Genomic DNA, 17,376 nt, shown 5'->3' on the forward strand with positions numbered 1-17,376 from the left:
ACAGCAAATTCATGGCTCTGAGTTTATTGTTATGGTGTTTTCTATATTTTATTTAGAGGAGTTAACAGACAGCAGTCCATATTGCCTTACATAGATAGCTGGTTTTCAAAACGTTAGAAGTCCACAGAATTGATGTTATAAACATTTCTGTATTAATGTTCATTTTGATTAGAGACATGTCTGCTCCTGACAGCTTCCTGTCTTGGATTCTAAGAAGAAATTGAGCATCTTTGGAGTTACTCCAGTTGTGAGACAGCCACTAGGCAAGAATTGCCTCTTTTCATCTACAGACAAATTACTGTCCAGAAAAGGACACACTTGTGGAATAGTCTACTGATTATATCTGCCAAGACAGAGTAATCAGCCCTTAATAATTCTGCATCACTAGGTCTGTCAGATGATCCTGGGCCAGAAGGCTGAAGATTGGATGATCCAATGTTTTGTAGTATAGGGACTGTCCAGGTGTTCAGCGCTCTCTATAAACTGGCTAAGTTTTAGAAGCTATGCTTTGTGCTTCCCATAATTTCAGTTAATTCAGTCATTCTGGATTTCTGATGGGGTTGAAGACTTATAGTCTCATAGCCAATCCCGGCTATTTACTTTGAGAGAAAAGATTTGAGAGGATGGTTTTCAGCTGACATTCATTCTAAAGCCAAGAAAAAAGCCAGGTTTAGAACTAAGTCTTTTAGTTAGGAGAGATGACAGAGGTTCTGGTTAGTCAACAAAGTGATGGACTGGGCATTAGGTCTATCTTGTACTTTACTGATACAAATTGGTATAGTTATGCTCTAATTGTATTTTGAGAGAAAAAGTTTTTTTTTATTTTAACAGGAAAGGTGATATGTAGGAGGAGCTAAGGTGGGAGGAGTAAGGAGAGGAAGAGAAGTAAGGAGAAAAGGAGGAGAAGGAGAGGAGGATCTAGAAGATGACAGAGAGGGGGGAGAGGGAAAGGGAGAGGGAGAGGGAGAGGGAGAAGGAGAGGGAGAAGGAAACATGGAAGCAGATGTTTGCGTGTCTCTGACAGTCAAAGATAGGTGGTATATCTAGGTTGGGTATTGGGTTACACTTCTGATTGTATGGGCATCTTGTTATTGAGCATTACCAAACTTATAAAGCCTTTGATTAACATTTTTAAAAAGTTACTAATAAAAAAGAAGAAGTCAGAACCTATTAGAGATACTAGGACACACTTTAAATGATCTGTTCTGTCTATGGAGACTAAATAGTTTAATAGGCCTATTAGTTCAAAGTGCTGCTTATAGACTTAAGAAGAGCAGCCTATGGATGATATGTGGTTTTCTGCTATGTTCTAATAGGCATTCATGGTGTGGGGGCTCATGTACCTGTTTTACCAGAGTTGAATAGAATAATATGGTCACATATGGAACTTGTAAAATGCTGTATTTTTAATTTTTACTATGTCATTCATATTGCAAATAAAGTAAATTCCTATGGAAGGAAAATAATCACTACCAGTGTTACTATTACAATTACTTTTATTTTCACGCTGTCTGATTTGGATGGAAAACTTGTGTGGAAAATTTATGAGAGGATTTGGAAGAGGGATCAACAGGTAAAATTGCTTGCTATACAAGCATAAGGACCTGTGTTCAGATCTCCAGCATCCACTGGAAAATGCTGAGCCTGGCTGTTTGAGCCTGCAATCTCAGTGCTGGGCTGTGTGTGGGGAGGGACAGGAGGATCCCTGGGGCATATTAAAAAATGGTAAGCTCCGGGTTCAGCCAGAAATCCTGTCTCAAAAAAATAAGCAGAGAATGATAATGCTGAACAATGGGCATCCTCCCGTGGCCCAAAGACATTCAGATAGGAATTCAAGTGGAAACTGAGTGGGTGAGATGGCTAAGTAGGCTTGTTGCCAAACCTGAGGATCTGAGTTCAAGCCTTGAGCCCAAAAATAGAAGAGAATCACCTCTCATAAATTTTACTCTGACATCCACCCACATGCCATGGCACACAGATGCACAGACACATCCAAATAAATGTGAAAAAAAACCAGAAATTGAAAATATAAAAGATACATGAGGAACTGCTTAGACACAAGGCAAATAATCCTGCTGTCTTTTCTGACTAAAACATAACTAGAGTGCATGGCTGAGTGTGGTGCCCTCTAGCTGGCAGTGGCGGTATTCCTCTTTGTTAACGGATTCTTCCTTCATCTGAGTGCTTTAAATGCAGTTGAAGAATGCAGTCAGCCATTTCATTTTTGCCTTAGGTTTAGAATCACTTCTTAAACATATCTGGCTTAGAAACTGACTTGTGTTGCCAGGTTACTAATGATTTTTAAAAAATAATACTAGAATTTGTACATAAATTAAATGCATTGTAGCTCCATGCCTTTAGGTGAATGGCCTTCTCTCACTAGGTTTCTGCCCCTGGATCTGAAATCTGATTAGAGCCAAAGTTCAGTTGTGCTTTAAGATTCCTAAGCTTGGATGTGGTATGACCCATGTAGTTATGTAGCTATTGACAACTCTTTTATACTGAGAAGTCCAGATTTACTATAAATTAGTAAGAGCATATTTGTACTGAAGTTCTTAGCACTTACAACACACATGCAAATTATCTGGACATTTTGCTAAAATTCAGATTCTAATAGAGTCACCAAGTATTTACATTTATAACAGTCTTCTAGGTGACCTGCCTGACGGGCAAAGGTTTTCTCCACAAAACACTGCCAAGATGTGTCTATGCCTATGGTCAGTCTTTCCTTATGCCTGTGACACTGCCACCTGGTCAGGTTATCCGAAATGGGGCCTGTAACTTGACTCTAAAGCAGTCATTTTTAGCCTGGCCAAATATCAAAGAGATTGTTTAGCAGAAAAGCACTCTGAAAGGCATGGGTATTCAACAGGAAGGACATTTCACAGGTCACAGATTGAAGATAGCATACATGGGGGAAACACACAGTAGAGACCAAAGGCAGCAGCCAAAAGTTGGTCATAGACACGGAGACCAAGCATCTGGGCACTGGAGTTCAAAGAAAAAATTCTGATACTTCAAGGACAAATGATAGCTGGAGAGCAAGTTGGGTTGACAAGAAGGCTCAGCAGTTAAAGGTGCTTGCTGCCAAGTCTAAGGACTTGAGTTTCACCCCTTAGAACATACACTGCTGAAGGAGAGACCTGACTCCCATCCACTGTTCTCTGACTTCCACATACATGTTAAGGTTCATACCACACTAAACAAACATACAGCAATATGAACTCATGGCAGGTGGCTACACTTTGTGCTCTGAGCTGAAAGGGTTTTGTGCTCTTTGAAGCCTGACTTAAACCTATAGAAACTGTTCCAAGAATGGAATGTTCTGCCCCATGAATGCGGACTCTATCTCAAAATAAGGACAACTTTTGGCTGAGAGGCATAATGAACTACGTAGTTGCCTGAATAACTTTAACTCAAATGTCCTCATCAGTGACAGTGAGAAGTCCTGAAACATCTGCTAGAGTAAAGATTAAATTGCAATTCCTGAAAGTAGCAAAGGGCTGGGATTGTAAGGAGGCTGTGGTGTCAGGTGCATGGCCTTTGCTGTGGGCCACAGTACATGCAACTGAGGCTTAGCTGCCATACCAGGAAGAATGTGAGCACTTGTGGGAGGAGTTATGATGGCTGTGGGACATGTGGTTTGCACTCTTCACAGAGGCCTCTGATGCAGTCTGTGAATTGGATGAAGAGGAGGTGGAGGTGTTTGTTGCTCTGCCCTTTCTTACAGCTAGGGAACTGAATGAGAAAGAAAGATCACATTAGACGTGATAAGAAGCTCCCACTGAGACCCAAAATCTTGGAACCAAGAATCAGACAGTAAGAAGAGAACATGGTAAAGTTGATAGAAGAGAGCCCTCAGCTTCAGTAGAGAAGGCAAATCCATGATTGGACATGTAGACAGGAGCCTTCTCAGTGACCCAATACAAGAACCTATGTTAATCAGGGAACACTTGGCACCCTAACTGCTTGACTTGAGAAAAGCTTTTAAACAAGCAATGAAAGATCCTGTATTGGGCCTTGATACCATTTATATTTTAGTATCTTCTTAGCTATCTAAAACCAACTTGAATGGATGATGATGAGCATTCAGTGAGATTGCTTAGACTTCAAAGGGTTACTTTAAATAATGCTAAGTCTGTGTGTCTTATACATTTGTAAAAATACATGGAAGAACAACAAGGGCAGCTATTAAAAGAGTTTAAATTTAGGCATTCCAAGGTCTAGAAAAATGTTGTTGGGTAGACACCTCAGTACCAAGGGTGGGCTATCTCCTGCTGAAGATTCAGAAATCATAAAAGCTATTCATATTGCTATTGGATTCATGCCAGAACTGGATGATTAGCCCCTATTGCTAAAGGCACTACCAGCTTTAGCTGCAGGACATTTTAAAAATCAACCTGAGGTTGAAGTAGAAGCTCCTTTCCTACTAGCTGTCTTCCATAGTGCTGCGTGAGGCCATGCAGGTTGCTCCAGGGGAATGTTCACTGATAGTTCTGCTTGGCTATGTGCCCTGTGTGGCTATGGTAGCAATGTGACAGGATGCACCCACTGGTCAAATAGTGGCACAACTGCTTCGGGTGGAAAAACTTTCATATTCGATTCAAGGTTTGCTTCCCAGGAGAGAACTCACATCAGCTACTGTATTCAGGCTACAAGCCTGTGGCTGGGAAAGTCATAGGCACTGGAAGGAAGCTCACTGATAATTTTTTAAGTGAATGTGGTATGCCTGTCAAACTGCCTTCTATACATGTGTTTATGCTCATAGGTCTCTGTGTCTGTCAGCTTCAATTGGACATAGAAGTGGAAGGTATACTATAAGGACTCTTAACTAGTAAGACTCCTAAGAAGAAATGATCAGGGCAGTGACACACTAGTCTGGTGCTCAGCCAGAGACACAGATAAATAATCAGATATTTATATTACCTCCCCAAAGACTCAAGGAACATCATGAAGATTAGACAGAAAAAAAAAGAGCTATAAGAGGTAGTATTGTACAGCAACTTCCTCTGCATTGAAACATTTCATTCTAGATTGACACTTGTTAAGACTTAAGTAAGTAAAACTTACAAACCTCAGTGAACAACTCATAAGTCTCAGGAAGTTCCTAAAATTTATAAAATTCACAAGACTCACCTGCCCTTACTAAGATTATAGCAACAATCTGATGAAGAACTTCCATAAAACTAGATGGCCTGTGAAAAATAAAAAAAAGATTTCTGAAGATGTTCACTTGAAAATATATATATATATATGATTAGAAACTCCAAGATGTCACCGTTTTAATTATAGCAAAGACATTTCTCAGAAGAGATCAACTTATGGAGAATTTTGAGTCTGGCTTTAAATGGAACAAAAAGGTAGAGAGATACAAAATCATATACAGTGTGCTTCTATAGTTGGCTGATAGTTCTTCTATAGTTCCTCTCCAGGAAAAAGACATCGGGACGGGTATGGCCCTCATGCCTCACTGGACAACGACAGGGGGACTGGAGCCATTACAAGGTCCCCTTCAAATACTGGAGGTCAGGCCTCTATCCCCACCTTCGCAAGTTTAGAATTGCCACAGCCCTTCTATACTTAGAGAAGGGAGGAGATGTCAGGGGCAGCCCTGCTTACCCATTGAAGGCCTAAAATCAGCCGTAGGCCTAAACTCAGCAATAGGCCTGTCATACATGTATACAAACACCAAGTCTTGGGTCTCAGTGGAAAAACATTGAAACAGATGGCTATAAGCTAATGTAAACAGGAAGCTTTTGTGGAAATTTACAAGCCTGAGTAGTCATAGACCTTGTAAATAGGTAGCCTGGGCAGACAATACCAACTTAGATAAGGACAAGCGAGTCATAGGCAGAGTCATAGTGACTTGTCCCCTGAACCTTCACCCAGCCGATACCCGGTTCTGATGATATCTGTATTCCCCCTGATCAACCACACTCCAGTGTCATTCCCTTCCCCACATCCTGCCTTTCTGTGTTTATAACCCCTGTGTGAATGAATTACGATTTGAGAAAAAATAAATTATATAAAAAAAAGGAGTGCTCAGATGAAAATGAAAAGCATTACTTTTATTAAATAATTAACTAACAAAAATTAAGTTACATTTAATTATGCTGATTAAAATAACCAAAGCATTATTTTGTATTTCTGCCTTAGCAAACTAGGAAAGAAGACAGATTAAATGTAAAATAGGCAGAAAAAAGAATAATAAAGGTAAGGGAAGTATTCAATGGAAGATAAAGTTGAATGGTATTTTCAGCTTTTTTGTTTTTATTTGCCGAATTCCTCAGTAAGATGATATTGTTCTTATAATCAAGGAAAAATCTTTGAGCTAAAGAGAATGCAGGTGACACTTCCAGTTCCTTTTTTGTAATTTCTTTGAATCATACATTGTGAAGAATTATCTAGACCGAAGTGGATCCTTTACCAGTCTCATGATCTTTTTGAATTTTGGAAGTTTGGATAGTATGAATGTATGACTAAACCCCTCCTTACATTTACAATGTTAGATCTCCCCTCCATGATTTAAAAAAGTCAGCCAAAGTAAATGATTACTTTAACTCATATTTGATATCAAGTAGCATGTTTTTGTACATTTTTTTACCTAAAACCTTAGAATTTATGACTTAAAACTCTATATCAGTGATATAGCTCGGCCAAGCAAACCTTGTCAACCTTTGATTCCCCAGAACCCATAAAGATGGAAAGAAATAATGGGCTCCAGAGTGTTGTTCTCTGACCTTTGTATGATTACTGTGGTATACAGTTGAGGCCAATTTTTATTTCTTCACTGAACATGAGTGCTCCATTTCAGTAATGTATTTTTTTCCTAAGGAGTCTATGAAAATCTAGTCTCATAATTATGTTTTTGGAAAAGAGTATACCTGGCTATATATTAGTATTTATGCAGATACTTTGTATTTCTGAAAAGAGCACCCTTCCAAGATACATACTGCAGCTCACTTCTTTGTCATGCTTATTACCTCATCAACAGATTATCAGAGGCTTAATATGAGTAGTTGGGTATACAGGCAATCCCATCCATGTTCACATCTAGGATTTTTAAATTGATATCATCTCTGATCTGACCCACTCATTGTTTTTTATTAAGAATATAAATCTCACAGAGAAGAGGTTGGAGTGATCTTGAATTCAGGTTGGCTCATAGCAAAGGGATGATACCAGTGATGCTTCAGAGTTAAAACAACATAGTGGGTCCTTCCAGTGAATGACCTTCCTTCTTTCCCTGCCTCACTGCTGCACTCCTCCTCCAGTAACAGGCATAGGATATCCCTCTTCTGTTGTTCTTACAGTGCTTATTTGGTGGAGGAATAGTGGAACCTGCAGACATAATTTGGTAGATTCTAATGAAATAGTATAATTTATAAAATGGTAAATTCATGAAATTTACAAAATAGTAAATTTCAAGTGAAAATTGTTTTTCTATATAGATTATAACAAGATTCTACTAGCACACCTGATCTGGAAAACAGGTAGGTGGAATTAAGAATAATGGAATTGTAACAAAAGGTGAAGTCAGTATGCTGTCATATGCAAGTAAGAGGGTAAGAACATCGGGACTACACAGAGTAGTATGTATGAAACTAATGAACATGGATGGATCTTGAGAAGGGATGGAGACACTCCAGTGTGTTCTCTTATACTGTTTCAATGTGACCCATATGTTTCTATACTGTTTTCAATTAAAAATCTGGGAGGACAGCACCTGGGAGGCAGAGGCAGGCAGATTTCTGAGTTCGAGGCCAGCCTGGTCCACAGAGTGAGTTCCAGGACAGCCAGGGCTACACAGAGAAACCCTGTCTCAAAAAATCAAAAAAAAAAAAAAATCTGGGAGGAATGGCAATTATAGCTCCCAACCCTACAGGAAACTTAGTACACAAAGACATGAATGTGGCTATCTTAGGATTTCTATTGCTGTAATGAAACACCGCCAAAAACAAGTTGGGGAGGAAAGGTTTATTGGCTTACACTTCCACATTGTAGTTCATCATTGGAGGAAGTCAGGACAGGAACTCAAAAATGTCAGGAACCTGGAGGCAGGAGCTGATGCAGAGGCCATGCTTACAGGCTTATTCAGCCTGCATTCTTATAGGACCCATGACTACCAGCCCAGGGATGGCACCACCCACAATGGGCTAGGCACATTAATCACTAAGAAACTGACCTAACAAGTTTGCATATAGCCTGATCTTATGGAGGCATTTTTTTTTTAATTGAAGTTTCTTCCACTCAGATGACTCTAGCTAGTGCCAAGTTGACATAAAACTATCCAGAACAGTGGATAAGGACTGTGAATTGTCAACCTGACTGGATTTATACTCAGCATGGAAACACAACTCTGGGTAGGTCTATAACAATGTTTTCAGAACATTATAAACTGAGCAGGAAAGATCCATCCTTAATGTGGGCTGCTGGGGCGTCCTGGACTGAATAAAGAGAGAGGGGGCTGAATATCAGCATTCATCTGTTTTGGCTGCAGACACTATATGACCATCTATTTCACCTTCCTGCTGCCTTGCCTTGCCAACCTTGATGGATTCCACCATGAGCCAGAATAAACGTTCCTCCCTTGGTGGATAGTTTGTCACAGTAACAAGTAGCTCCTTCAGGGGTGCAGCTGTGGTAGAACCTTTATATGGCAAGACTGAGTTCAATCATCAGCACACCATCCTACAGAGAGAGAGAGAGAGAGAGAGAGAGAGAGAGAGAGAGAGAGAGAGATTGATAAATGGCTGTTAGTCAGATCCTTCCTTCTTGTGGCTTTCTGTACCAGGCTCCAATGCCAAGGAATTTAGCCAGTAAATAGTTGGGTAGGACATAAAGCTGTGTCACTTAAAATCTCCAAATAACAAAGCATTACTCCTGCATTATGTCTCCTATTGTATTTGATAGGCTGGTTTGAACGACTTACATACAGTCTTTAGTAAATTCTCACAGCTACCCTATAGGCCAGGTTCCTTTTTTTAAGATGTGGAAACAAAAGTAAAATAATTTGCCCAAGGTAAGTAGCACAGGCATTTTATTGCTGTGATAAAACACTGTAAGCAAAAGCAACTTGAGGAGGAAAGGGTTTATTTCAGTTTATAGTTCCACATTACAGTCCACCACTGAGGGAACTAATAGCAGGAACAGGACAGAAACCTAGAGGCAGGAGGTGAAGCAGAGGCCATGATGGAGGAATGTTGTTTACTGACTCAATTCAGCATGCTTTCTTATAACACTCAGGGCTACCAGTCCACAAAGAGCTGAACTGTTCCGTATCAATCATCAATGAATAAGGTACACCATAGTTTTACCCACAGATAAAAGGGTTCCCTCTTCCAAAAGGACTCTAGCTTCTGTCAAGTTCCCATAGAACTAGCCAGCAGAATTGGCTGTGGTTAACAAGAGACCAGAGCTGCTAAAGTAAAACCTTTGTTTTATGTGATAATTGATAATGGTCAACTGTAGCTGAGAAATTAGTGGTGACTAAGAAGAGACTGGCATCACTGAGGTGAAATCTGGGAAGTGTTTCCTTAGGGTCAGCACATAGAACCTGTATTCTTGAGGCATCCAAGGATGTATCATGAGCTCATAACTAAAGTTGTTAGTGTAAGAGTCACCCAGGTAGTACTGTTTTGAAGGTGTGCAGGGTTCACAAAGAGCAGTTGAGTCTTTGTATTGTGTGGTAGTGCTGCAGTCCCTGAGGAGAGGCCATTGGTGAAGATACAGACTTAGTTGCAGTAGAAGATCTAGGATTGAAGGACTCATGGAGAGATGTTGAGGCTTGGCACCATGTGGCAAGGTCAGAGTCCTTGAAGAGAGCCCAGGAAAAGCCAGTAGGAAAGGTACAGCCCAGGTGCAGAGACTCCAGGATTTTGGAGATGCCAGTGCCACTGCATAACCACCAAGGAAGTGTTGTAGCGTGGAACCAGCCTGAAATAATGAGAGATGCTGTGTGTATGCTGCGGATTAGGCAGTAAACCTAAAGAAGGTAATCTCTCAGAGGCTTTCCCAGAAACCCATCTCTGACGTGACTCTAGAGCTCACCAAGTTAACAACTGAGATAGTCTCATTATACTCAGACATGTGACACAATATGCTTATCTCCTGCAGAATGTAACTGGAACATTTGAGGACAAATTTGTACAAACACTTAACGAATTCATTCTACAACATACAAAGTAAAAAGTTCAAGTCAGTATGCACCTTGGTCCTGTTACTCTCCTAAAAATTATTTCATAACATTGCTGTGTTTTCTGCTGGAACAACATCACTAGTATGAAGTCTTAATTCTAAGCACATTTCTCTTGACAAAATCCTAATGGAACTTATGCCACATATAATTTTGAAGAATTTTATAGGTTTTAAAAAATATTCGTTAGGTCAGTGAAATGGCTCAGCAGGTTAATGATACTTGCTGTCAAGTCTGATGATCTGATCTGATCTGCAGTCCCACATAATAAAGAGAATCAACTCTTATAAGTTGTCCCCAGACCTCTATATGTGCATGCCTATAATCATACACATATACAATAAATATTAAAAAAAAACCATTTTCCCAATGCTTCTTTAAAAACAATCCCTGGATCAGGGAGGTGACAGTGAGCAGGAGTGTCTGTTGTACAAACGGGAGAGCCTGAGTTGGATCCATAACACTCACAAAACAGAACACCACCACCAACAAAAAAGGCTTGTTAATACTGTGTATAAAAAACAATACATCTGGTGAGCAAATCTACCCCAAAGTCTCCATCTTGTCAACTGTGTCTATCTTGGATACACACGTTTGTTTTTCTCTGTATAAGTAAGACAGGTTTTGAAACCTGTACAACACAAGTTTCAACATGCACATTAAGGAACTTGGGAACTGGCTCAGTGGGTAAAGTACCTGCTGCAGTGAGCATAAGGACCCACGTTTGGATCCCCAGTACCCATGTAAAATGTTAGCCATGGTGGCACACTCCTGAAATCCTAGAGCGCAAAGGTGGAGATGGGAAGATCCACAGGGGTTGCTGGCCAGCCAGTCTGGCCAATAAGTAAGCTCCAAACTCGGTACCTTGTTTTCAAACGTAAGATGGAGCGGTGAGAGAGGAAGACACCCATACATACATCACACATATGTGTATCACAAAAGGTTTATATTAAAAAGTTTGAAAAAGAATATCTTGGTAAGAAAAACTCAATGGACCAAGAAAATCTTTCATAATGACTATGTTTAGCTTTCTTTTTGAGTTAATCAGTGAGCAAAATTACAATTATTTCAAAGGAAGTGATATAGAAACTTAGATCTAAGTATGATTCCAGAACCCAAATGTCCACAGAACCCAAATGCAAATAAATAAGAGACTCACTGCCAGGCAGACCTGTGTCCTCCAGGGACTGGTTGCTAATAGAAACTGCTGCAAAATCAGCGACTAAGCAAAGTTTTGTTTGTTGTTTAATTATAAAATAATTATTTTAATGGTGTATTTGAAATAATTTTAAACATCTGATCAATAAGATTACATAAGTATGGAGTATGCTGCACTTTACAAAAAATAAAGCTAAGCACTTAAATATACAACTTTGGGTATAGATCTCTTCGTAAGGTACTTTTTAAAGCATATACATAATTTACGGTATTTTACATAACTTGCTAAAACAAAAATTGTGGCCAATTAAACTCTTGCAACAGTATGTGGCCATAACAGTCCCTATGGGAAGAACAGGACAAAGAGTGACATACTGAAATGTTTTCCCAGGAGAGTTTGGCATTCTTTCTGTATGTTATTTCAATTTCACCATTATTTTTGTCAGCTATAATCTACACAAGTAGATTTAAAAGGGAGGAGGTATTTTGAATATCAGCTTTCTCCTCAGAGAGAGGTACATAATGTGTCGTTCACATTTAGAGCCACCCTAAGAGTGAGACACTGACAGCACCTCTTAAGTTCACAATTCAAAGGGAGTCCCACTGTTTAAATGTTCTTACCATCAGCTAGAAATTTGAAAAGCACTAGATGCTTAAAACATAGGGTAACTGGGAGATTCTTTATAAGAGAAATAACTCTTTCTTGGGAATTAAAATAATACAAAATCAAATCATTCTATTGAAATACTGTAACTAAATATTTGCCAGGTTTTCCTCTTTGGTTGATCTATAATTTTTTTTTCATCACTAAAACAAGGACTAGCTTTGGCATTCCCAGTGCAGCCATCTCTCCTTGGACACATGGTGCACACAAGATGTACAAGATGCCATTCTCATTCCTTGCTAATTTGTATGCAAGGTCTCATTCTTTCCAGTATGTTCTAGCTTTTCCAATTTCAGTGAGGTATATCAGTAGCAATTTTAGTTTTAGAACTTGGCTGAAAAGGACAGCCCTTACTAGGTATCAGAAACACTGCATTGTGGGAAGCCAGAGTCAGCAACCTCAGACACAAATGATCTCCATCTGCTGTGTATTTTGGCTCAATTAACCCAAGTTGAGTCTGCCTTTACTCTGTAACTTGTCACACTTCAACTACAGAAGGTAACTGTCACCATTAGCAAAGTAACCTCTAACTGCAGACCATAAAATCTAATACTAGGAGACAGGTTCAGTATAGGATACATTCTGACTCATCCTTTATCCTACATCTAGACACTGCCTGTATCAGAGGAAGGCACCTCATTGCTACTGAATGGAAACAACAACAACAACAACAACAACAACTGAAGGTGGTAAAAGGGAGTCCCTAGCTATTGGAATTAGATGCAGGTCGGCAGGTGATACTTCTACATAAAGTATACATAGTACTGACTTTCAGAAAGTATCTGAATTCTCATCTGCAAGAATCCACAGGACATACAAGATGTAGTAAAAGCTTGTCAGTGTAAACAGTGGTCTTCCATAGTGGTGACTATTTTCCAGAGTAGATTTCAGAACAGTGCAACAGTGCTCTCAGTGTCTTCTTTGGCAGTAAACATGTGCATCTGGATGGATGGAGTGATCACTTGAGAAGGGCAAGGTATAGGGCTCGAGAATACTTCATCTCTCTTTCCTGTTCCATACAGAATATCAAGTCCCTGAGGCAGATTCTTGTGATTCTTGGACGAACCAATGGTTTGGTGGCTGTTAGGCTGGAAGTCCCAGAAGGAGAAGGATTATCTTTGAAGCTCTAAACAGAAAAGAAGAGAGAGAGTAGTAGTTTAAAATAGGGACTTTCATAAAGGGAAAGCCTGTTGCTGTGGCACATGTGGCACTGTCTACTGGGAAAGTATGCTGGAAGGCTCAACCCACTGAAGTCATGACCTCATTTGCTCCTCTCTCCTCACCTAGCAAACTGGAAGAGAGATCTTTCCTCTTCCAGGTGCTTCTTTGTGCAACTCTCCGGCCCCTTCGAGGTCAGACTTCCCACTTGAAAGATTTTACAAAAACCTTTAAAGTGATGGATGAATTTATTATTTTGATCATGGTGCTGAAGGGTTACATACACGTAAAAAGCCACTGCCACAAAGCAGTTTTTTTATGCATCAATTGTAAAAATAAATATAACAAAAGCCCATTATGGTTCAGATCTCATCAAGCTACAGTGCCAAAAATCTTTAATGGCTCCCCAGAGGCCAGAGTTCCACTTGAAAATCTGTCTCTTTCTTTCATACAACATTGCAACAAGGTCTGTGAGGGCTGCCTCCCACTGCTTAGACCAGATAGGAAAATAATTCTGGCCTGGGGAAGTCATGTGTCATAAGCCTCACAGCAAGGTGGAATAGGACTCCATTTTAATTTGATCTGAAGTCAGTGTCATTAGCCACTGTTCTATGTGGTATTATTGATGGTGCCAGGTAAGTACCACCCTGGTTCCCTCCAATCACACACTTGCTATTCTCTTTTACAAAGGACTTTAGCTACATGCAATAGGCAGAGATCTCCAGAAGGCCACTGAAAGTCAGTCTATTCACCTAATGGGATTTATTAGGAAGCTTATGCTGTATAACAGTGACTCATAGATGGTTCCACCACCACAAACCCACCAGACCAGAAGCTTTCTAAGGATAATGACTATTATTTATGGTCCCTCTGAAACTTGGCAAAGTATGAAGAACAGCATGGATTATCCATAGTATTTTGTTTTTGAAACAGAGTTAGTTAAACATTTAGTTCTGGTTGGCCTGGAACTCACTGTGTAGGTCAGACTAGGCCTCAAACTCAAAGATCTACTTTCCTCTTCCTCCCAAGTGTTGAAGTGCTGGCATTTAAAGGCATGCACTACCACATCCAGCCTAATATTTTCTCAACCAAATTTACTGATTGTAAACAGAACAGCCAATGTGAGTTTCAAATTCATCTAAGAATGAACTGAAAGCCAATATTCCTGCAGTAAGACAGTTATCCTAAACATTGACATCTATGTACTATTTAGCTAAATTTTCCTTTTTAAGTTTTTACTTATATTGTTATTTTTTTGGCTGCATGATGTGGGGTTGAGTGAAGGACACATGCATGATATGGTGTATATGTGGCGGCCAGAGAACAACTCTGTGGGATTGGTTCTCTCCTATATTTATGTGAGTCTTAGGGATCAAACTCAAGTTGTCAAGTACTTTATCCACTGAGCCATCTTAATGTCACTTAAACAACAAAAACAAAGAAAGCAACCCACAGTCTTACTGAGTTTTGCCATCTATTAACCAGTATGGTATCATAACTCTATTGGTATGGTAGTGGTGCACATACCTTGGCAGTAACCAACAGCTCTCTAATTGAACCCATTCAACATGATGAATATCATGTCTGGTACTAGAAACTTAGCTAATTATTCAGTACTAGAGAAATTGGGGCTATTAAAAGAGAATGTACAGCTACCTAAATTAACTACTAACATAATCTCTAACAATAATTCATAAATGAACATTATGTTCTTATGCCAGCAGATAAGGGTAGTCTTCAGCCCTCATCCAGGGAATCTCTTTACAGCAGTAAGCGACCACTCCAGAAAACCACAACCAAGAAAAATGCAGAGTTGTGGTGTCCCGTCCAAACAGGTACATCTACAATCTGATTGCACTTCCACTCAAGGCTCAGAGATCATTTTGGAAGAATTTTAAGTGCCCAAGAAACTGGGAGTTTGCTGTAAGACTGTACCTTCTTGTAATACCAGAAGCTATGCACAAAGTCTCACAAATATGAAGACCCAAATGTGAACAATGATGACACCAATTATCAGGCCAAACCAGATAGGGGAAAGCCTATAAGGCCTCTATCCAACACAAACAACTATGGACAACTGAGGAAAGAGCACACCTGTTGGCTGTCCAGTGCCAAACAGTGATTCCTGAAAACACATGCACAAGTAATACATAGATTCAATAAGCTATACTAAAGAAGACATAGAATATGTGTGTATACATATTCACAACAATTAATGAAAAAAGAGAGGCCATTAATTTTAAAAAGAGAAGGGAAAAATATATGGAAGGATTTGGAAGGAAGAAACATAAGGAAGAAATGTAATTAAATTATAATCTCAAAAGTTAAAAATAAAGCCAGGCAGGGTGGTGCAGTGCTTTAATCCCATCACTCAGTGGGGAGAAGCAGGTGGATCTCTGAGATTGAGGCTAGCCTTGTCTACACAGTAAGTTCCAGAGCAGACAGGACGACACAGAAAAACCCTGTCTCAAAAAAATAGCAATTAATTAACATTAATTAATTAATTAATTAATTAATTATAAAGACGTTTAAATTGTTATCTTATATGTATGCATGATATATATGAGTGCTGGTGAGCATATACCACATCTAGTATGTAGATGTCAGAGGACAACTTTCAGAGTTGGTTCTCTCCTTCTACCATAGATTCCAGGGATCAAACCAGGGTTACTGGACTTGTACAGTAAGGACATTCATCCACTGATTCATCTTGCTTGCCCCAAACAAAGAATCTCTTGAATGACAATCGTGTAAAAGTAAAACCCTCATTTTGTGTGTAGGGATGTGGGGTGTACTTTAGCTCAAAACTCCAGAGTAGAGACTATCATAGCAGGTGAGTCAGAGCAGCAGGGCCTTTAGAGAAATTGCTGTATTATACCCACAGACAAAAGAAGAAAGGCACAATTATGTACATGATTTCACTTGGCTGGAACTAAGTATTACACTCTTGCACAGTTCAGGATCCCTTTCTTAGGGAATGGTGCCACCACACTGAGCATGTCTTCTAATCATCAATAACATTATGAAGATAATCCTCCACAGGCAGGCCAGTCTAATCTAGACAGCTATTATTCATTGAGACTCTCCAGATCATATAAACCTTTGCCTTTTCATTTTTAAAAAGTACATTTTGTTTTGAAATGTATTTTCAGGACTAGAAAGATGGCTCAATGGGTAGAGGCACATTTGGTACAAGCCTGAGACCTGCGTTTGATCCCTGAACACATGATAAGGTGAAAGAAAAAAACTGACTACACAAAGTCTTCTCACTTCCACATGAAAGCAGGGCATGCACACCCATGCATGTGCATCATGAATGCACACACAATAATAAATTTTATAAAACTTTAAGTATAAAAAAAAACCATTTTTGATAGGATTGGTAAGTTTGGTAGGATGAAGCAAGCTTGTCTCATCCACTTGAGACTTACAGAGAGGTACTTAGGTAATAACATGGGAATCAAATCTTCCTATCCTATTTTAATAACACTGAATTTTAATTATTCCCTTCACAATTTTGGCTTGTTTTGACAGTGTGGGGCATGGTATATACAGGCTACAAAACACCAAGGTCAAAACTAGTCAACCAAACTCAGTATTTGCAGCACGACTTCAGGGAAGCTTTACTTAGTCAAACAAATTTTCTTAAAACATTCAATTTTTGAGGGCTATACCATCCTAACCACGTTAGTTCTCTCATTAGGATAAACTTGCTCATATGACCCTATGGAAGAAACATTGGGAAGTCCATGAGGAAGAAGGTTGCAGAGTGCAATCTGTGCGTGTTCAAGTGGTGAACTATATGGCTGAGCAAGCATGGCCGTCCATAGTGAGTGATCTGGTATCCTCCTTTTCTGCAACCTTTGCTACTCAGGCATCTAATAGATGATGCTTTATTACCATCAGTTATTCTAACTAAAACATTTTCACATGATTTCTGCAGGGTGGTCTCAACAACTCAGCTTTGGAAACAATAAATATACATAATAGGAAGTCAGTAAAACATATTATTGATAGTGACAGGAAATCTTGTATTTAAGGATTAGAGCTACTGAAAACTTGAGTGAATTCTAAAGATGTAAAGAAGGAAGAAGAAAGGGAGTTAGGAAGGATGGAAGGGAAAAAGGGAGATGAGGGAAGAAGGGAAGATGGATGGATGGATGGATGGATGGATGGATGGATGGATGGATCTCATATAGTT

The 17,376-nt window shown here is 39.4% G+C and overlaps 1 protein-coding gene across 1 annotated transcript in view; it reads right to left on the reverse strand.

The window, feature by feature from the left end:
• Positions 1-11,459: 11,459 nt before the first annotated feature.
• Positions 11,460-17,376, reverse strand: part of Taf4b (TATA-box binding protein associated factor 4b) — a 98,841-nt gene continuing 92,924 nt past the window's right edge. Inside the window, exon 15 of the mRNA XM_028759525.1 lies at positions 11,460-13,143. Within this exon, the coding sequence (XP_028615358.1) occupies positions 12,976-13,143 (168 nt within the window). The 3' untranslated portion in view covers positions 11,460-12,975. The remainder of the gene's footprint in view (positions 13,144-17,376) is intronic.

The sequence above is a fragment of the Grammomys surdaster genome, unplaced genomic scaffold, assembly GCF_004785775.1.
Source record: "Grammomys surdaster isolate TR1022 unplaced genomic scaffold, NIH_TR_1.0 126298, whole genome shotgun sequence".
Taxonomy (NCBI): Eukaryota; Metazoa; Chordata; class Mammalia; order Rodentia; family Muridae; genus Grammomys; species Grammomys surdaster.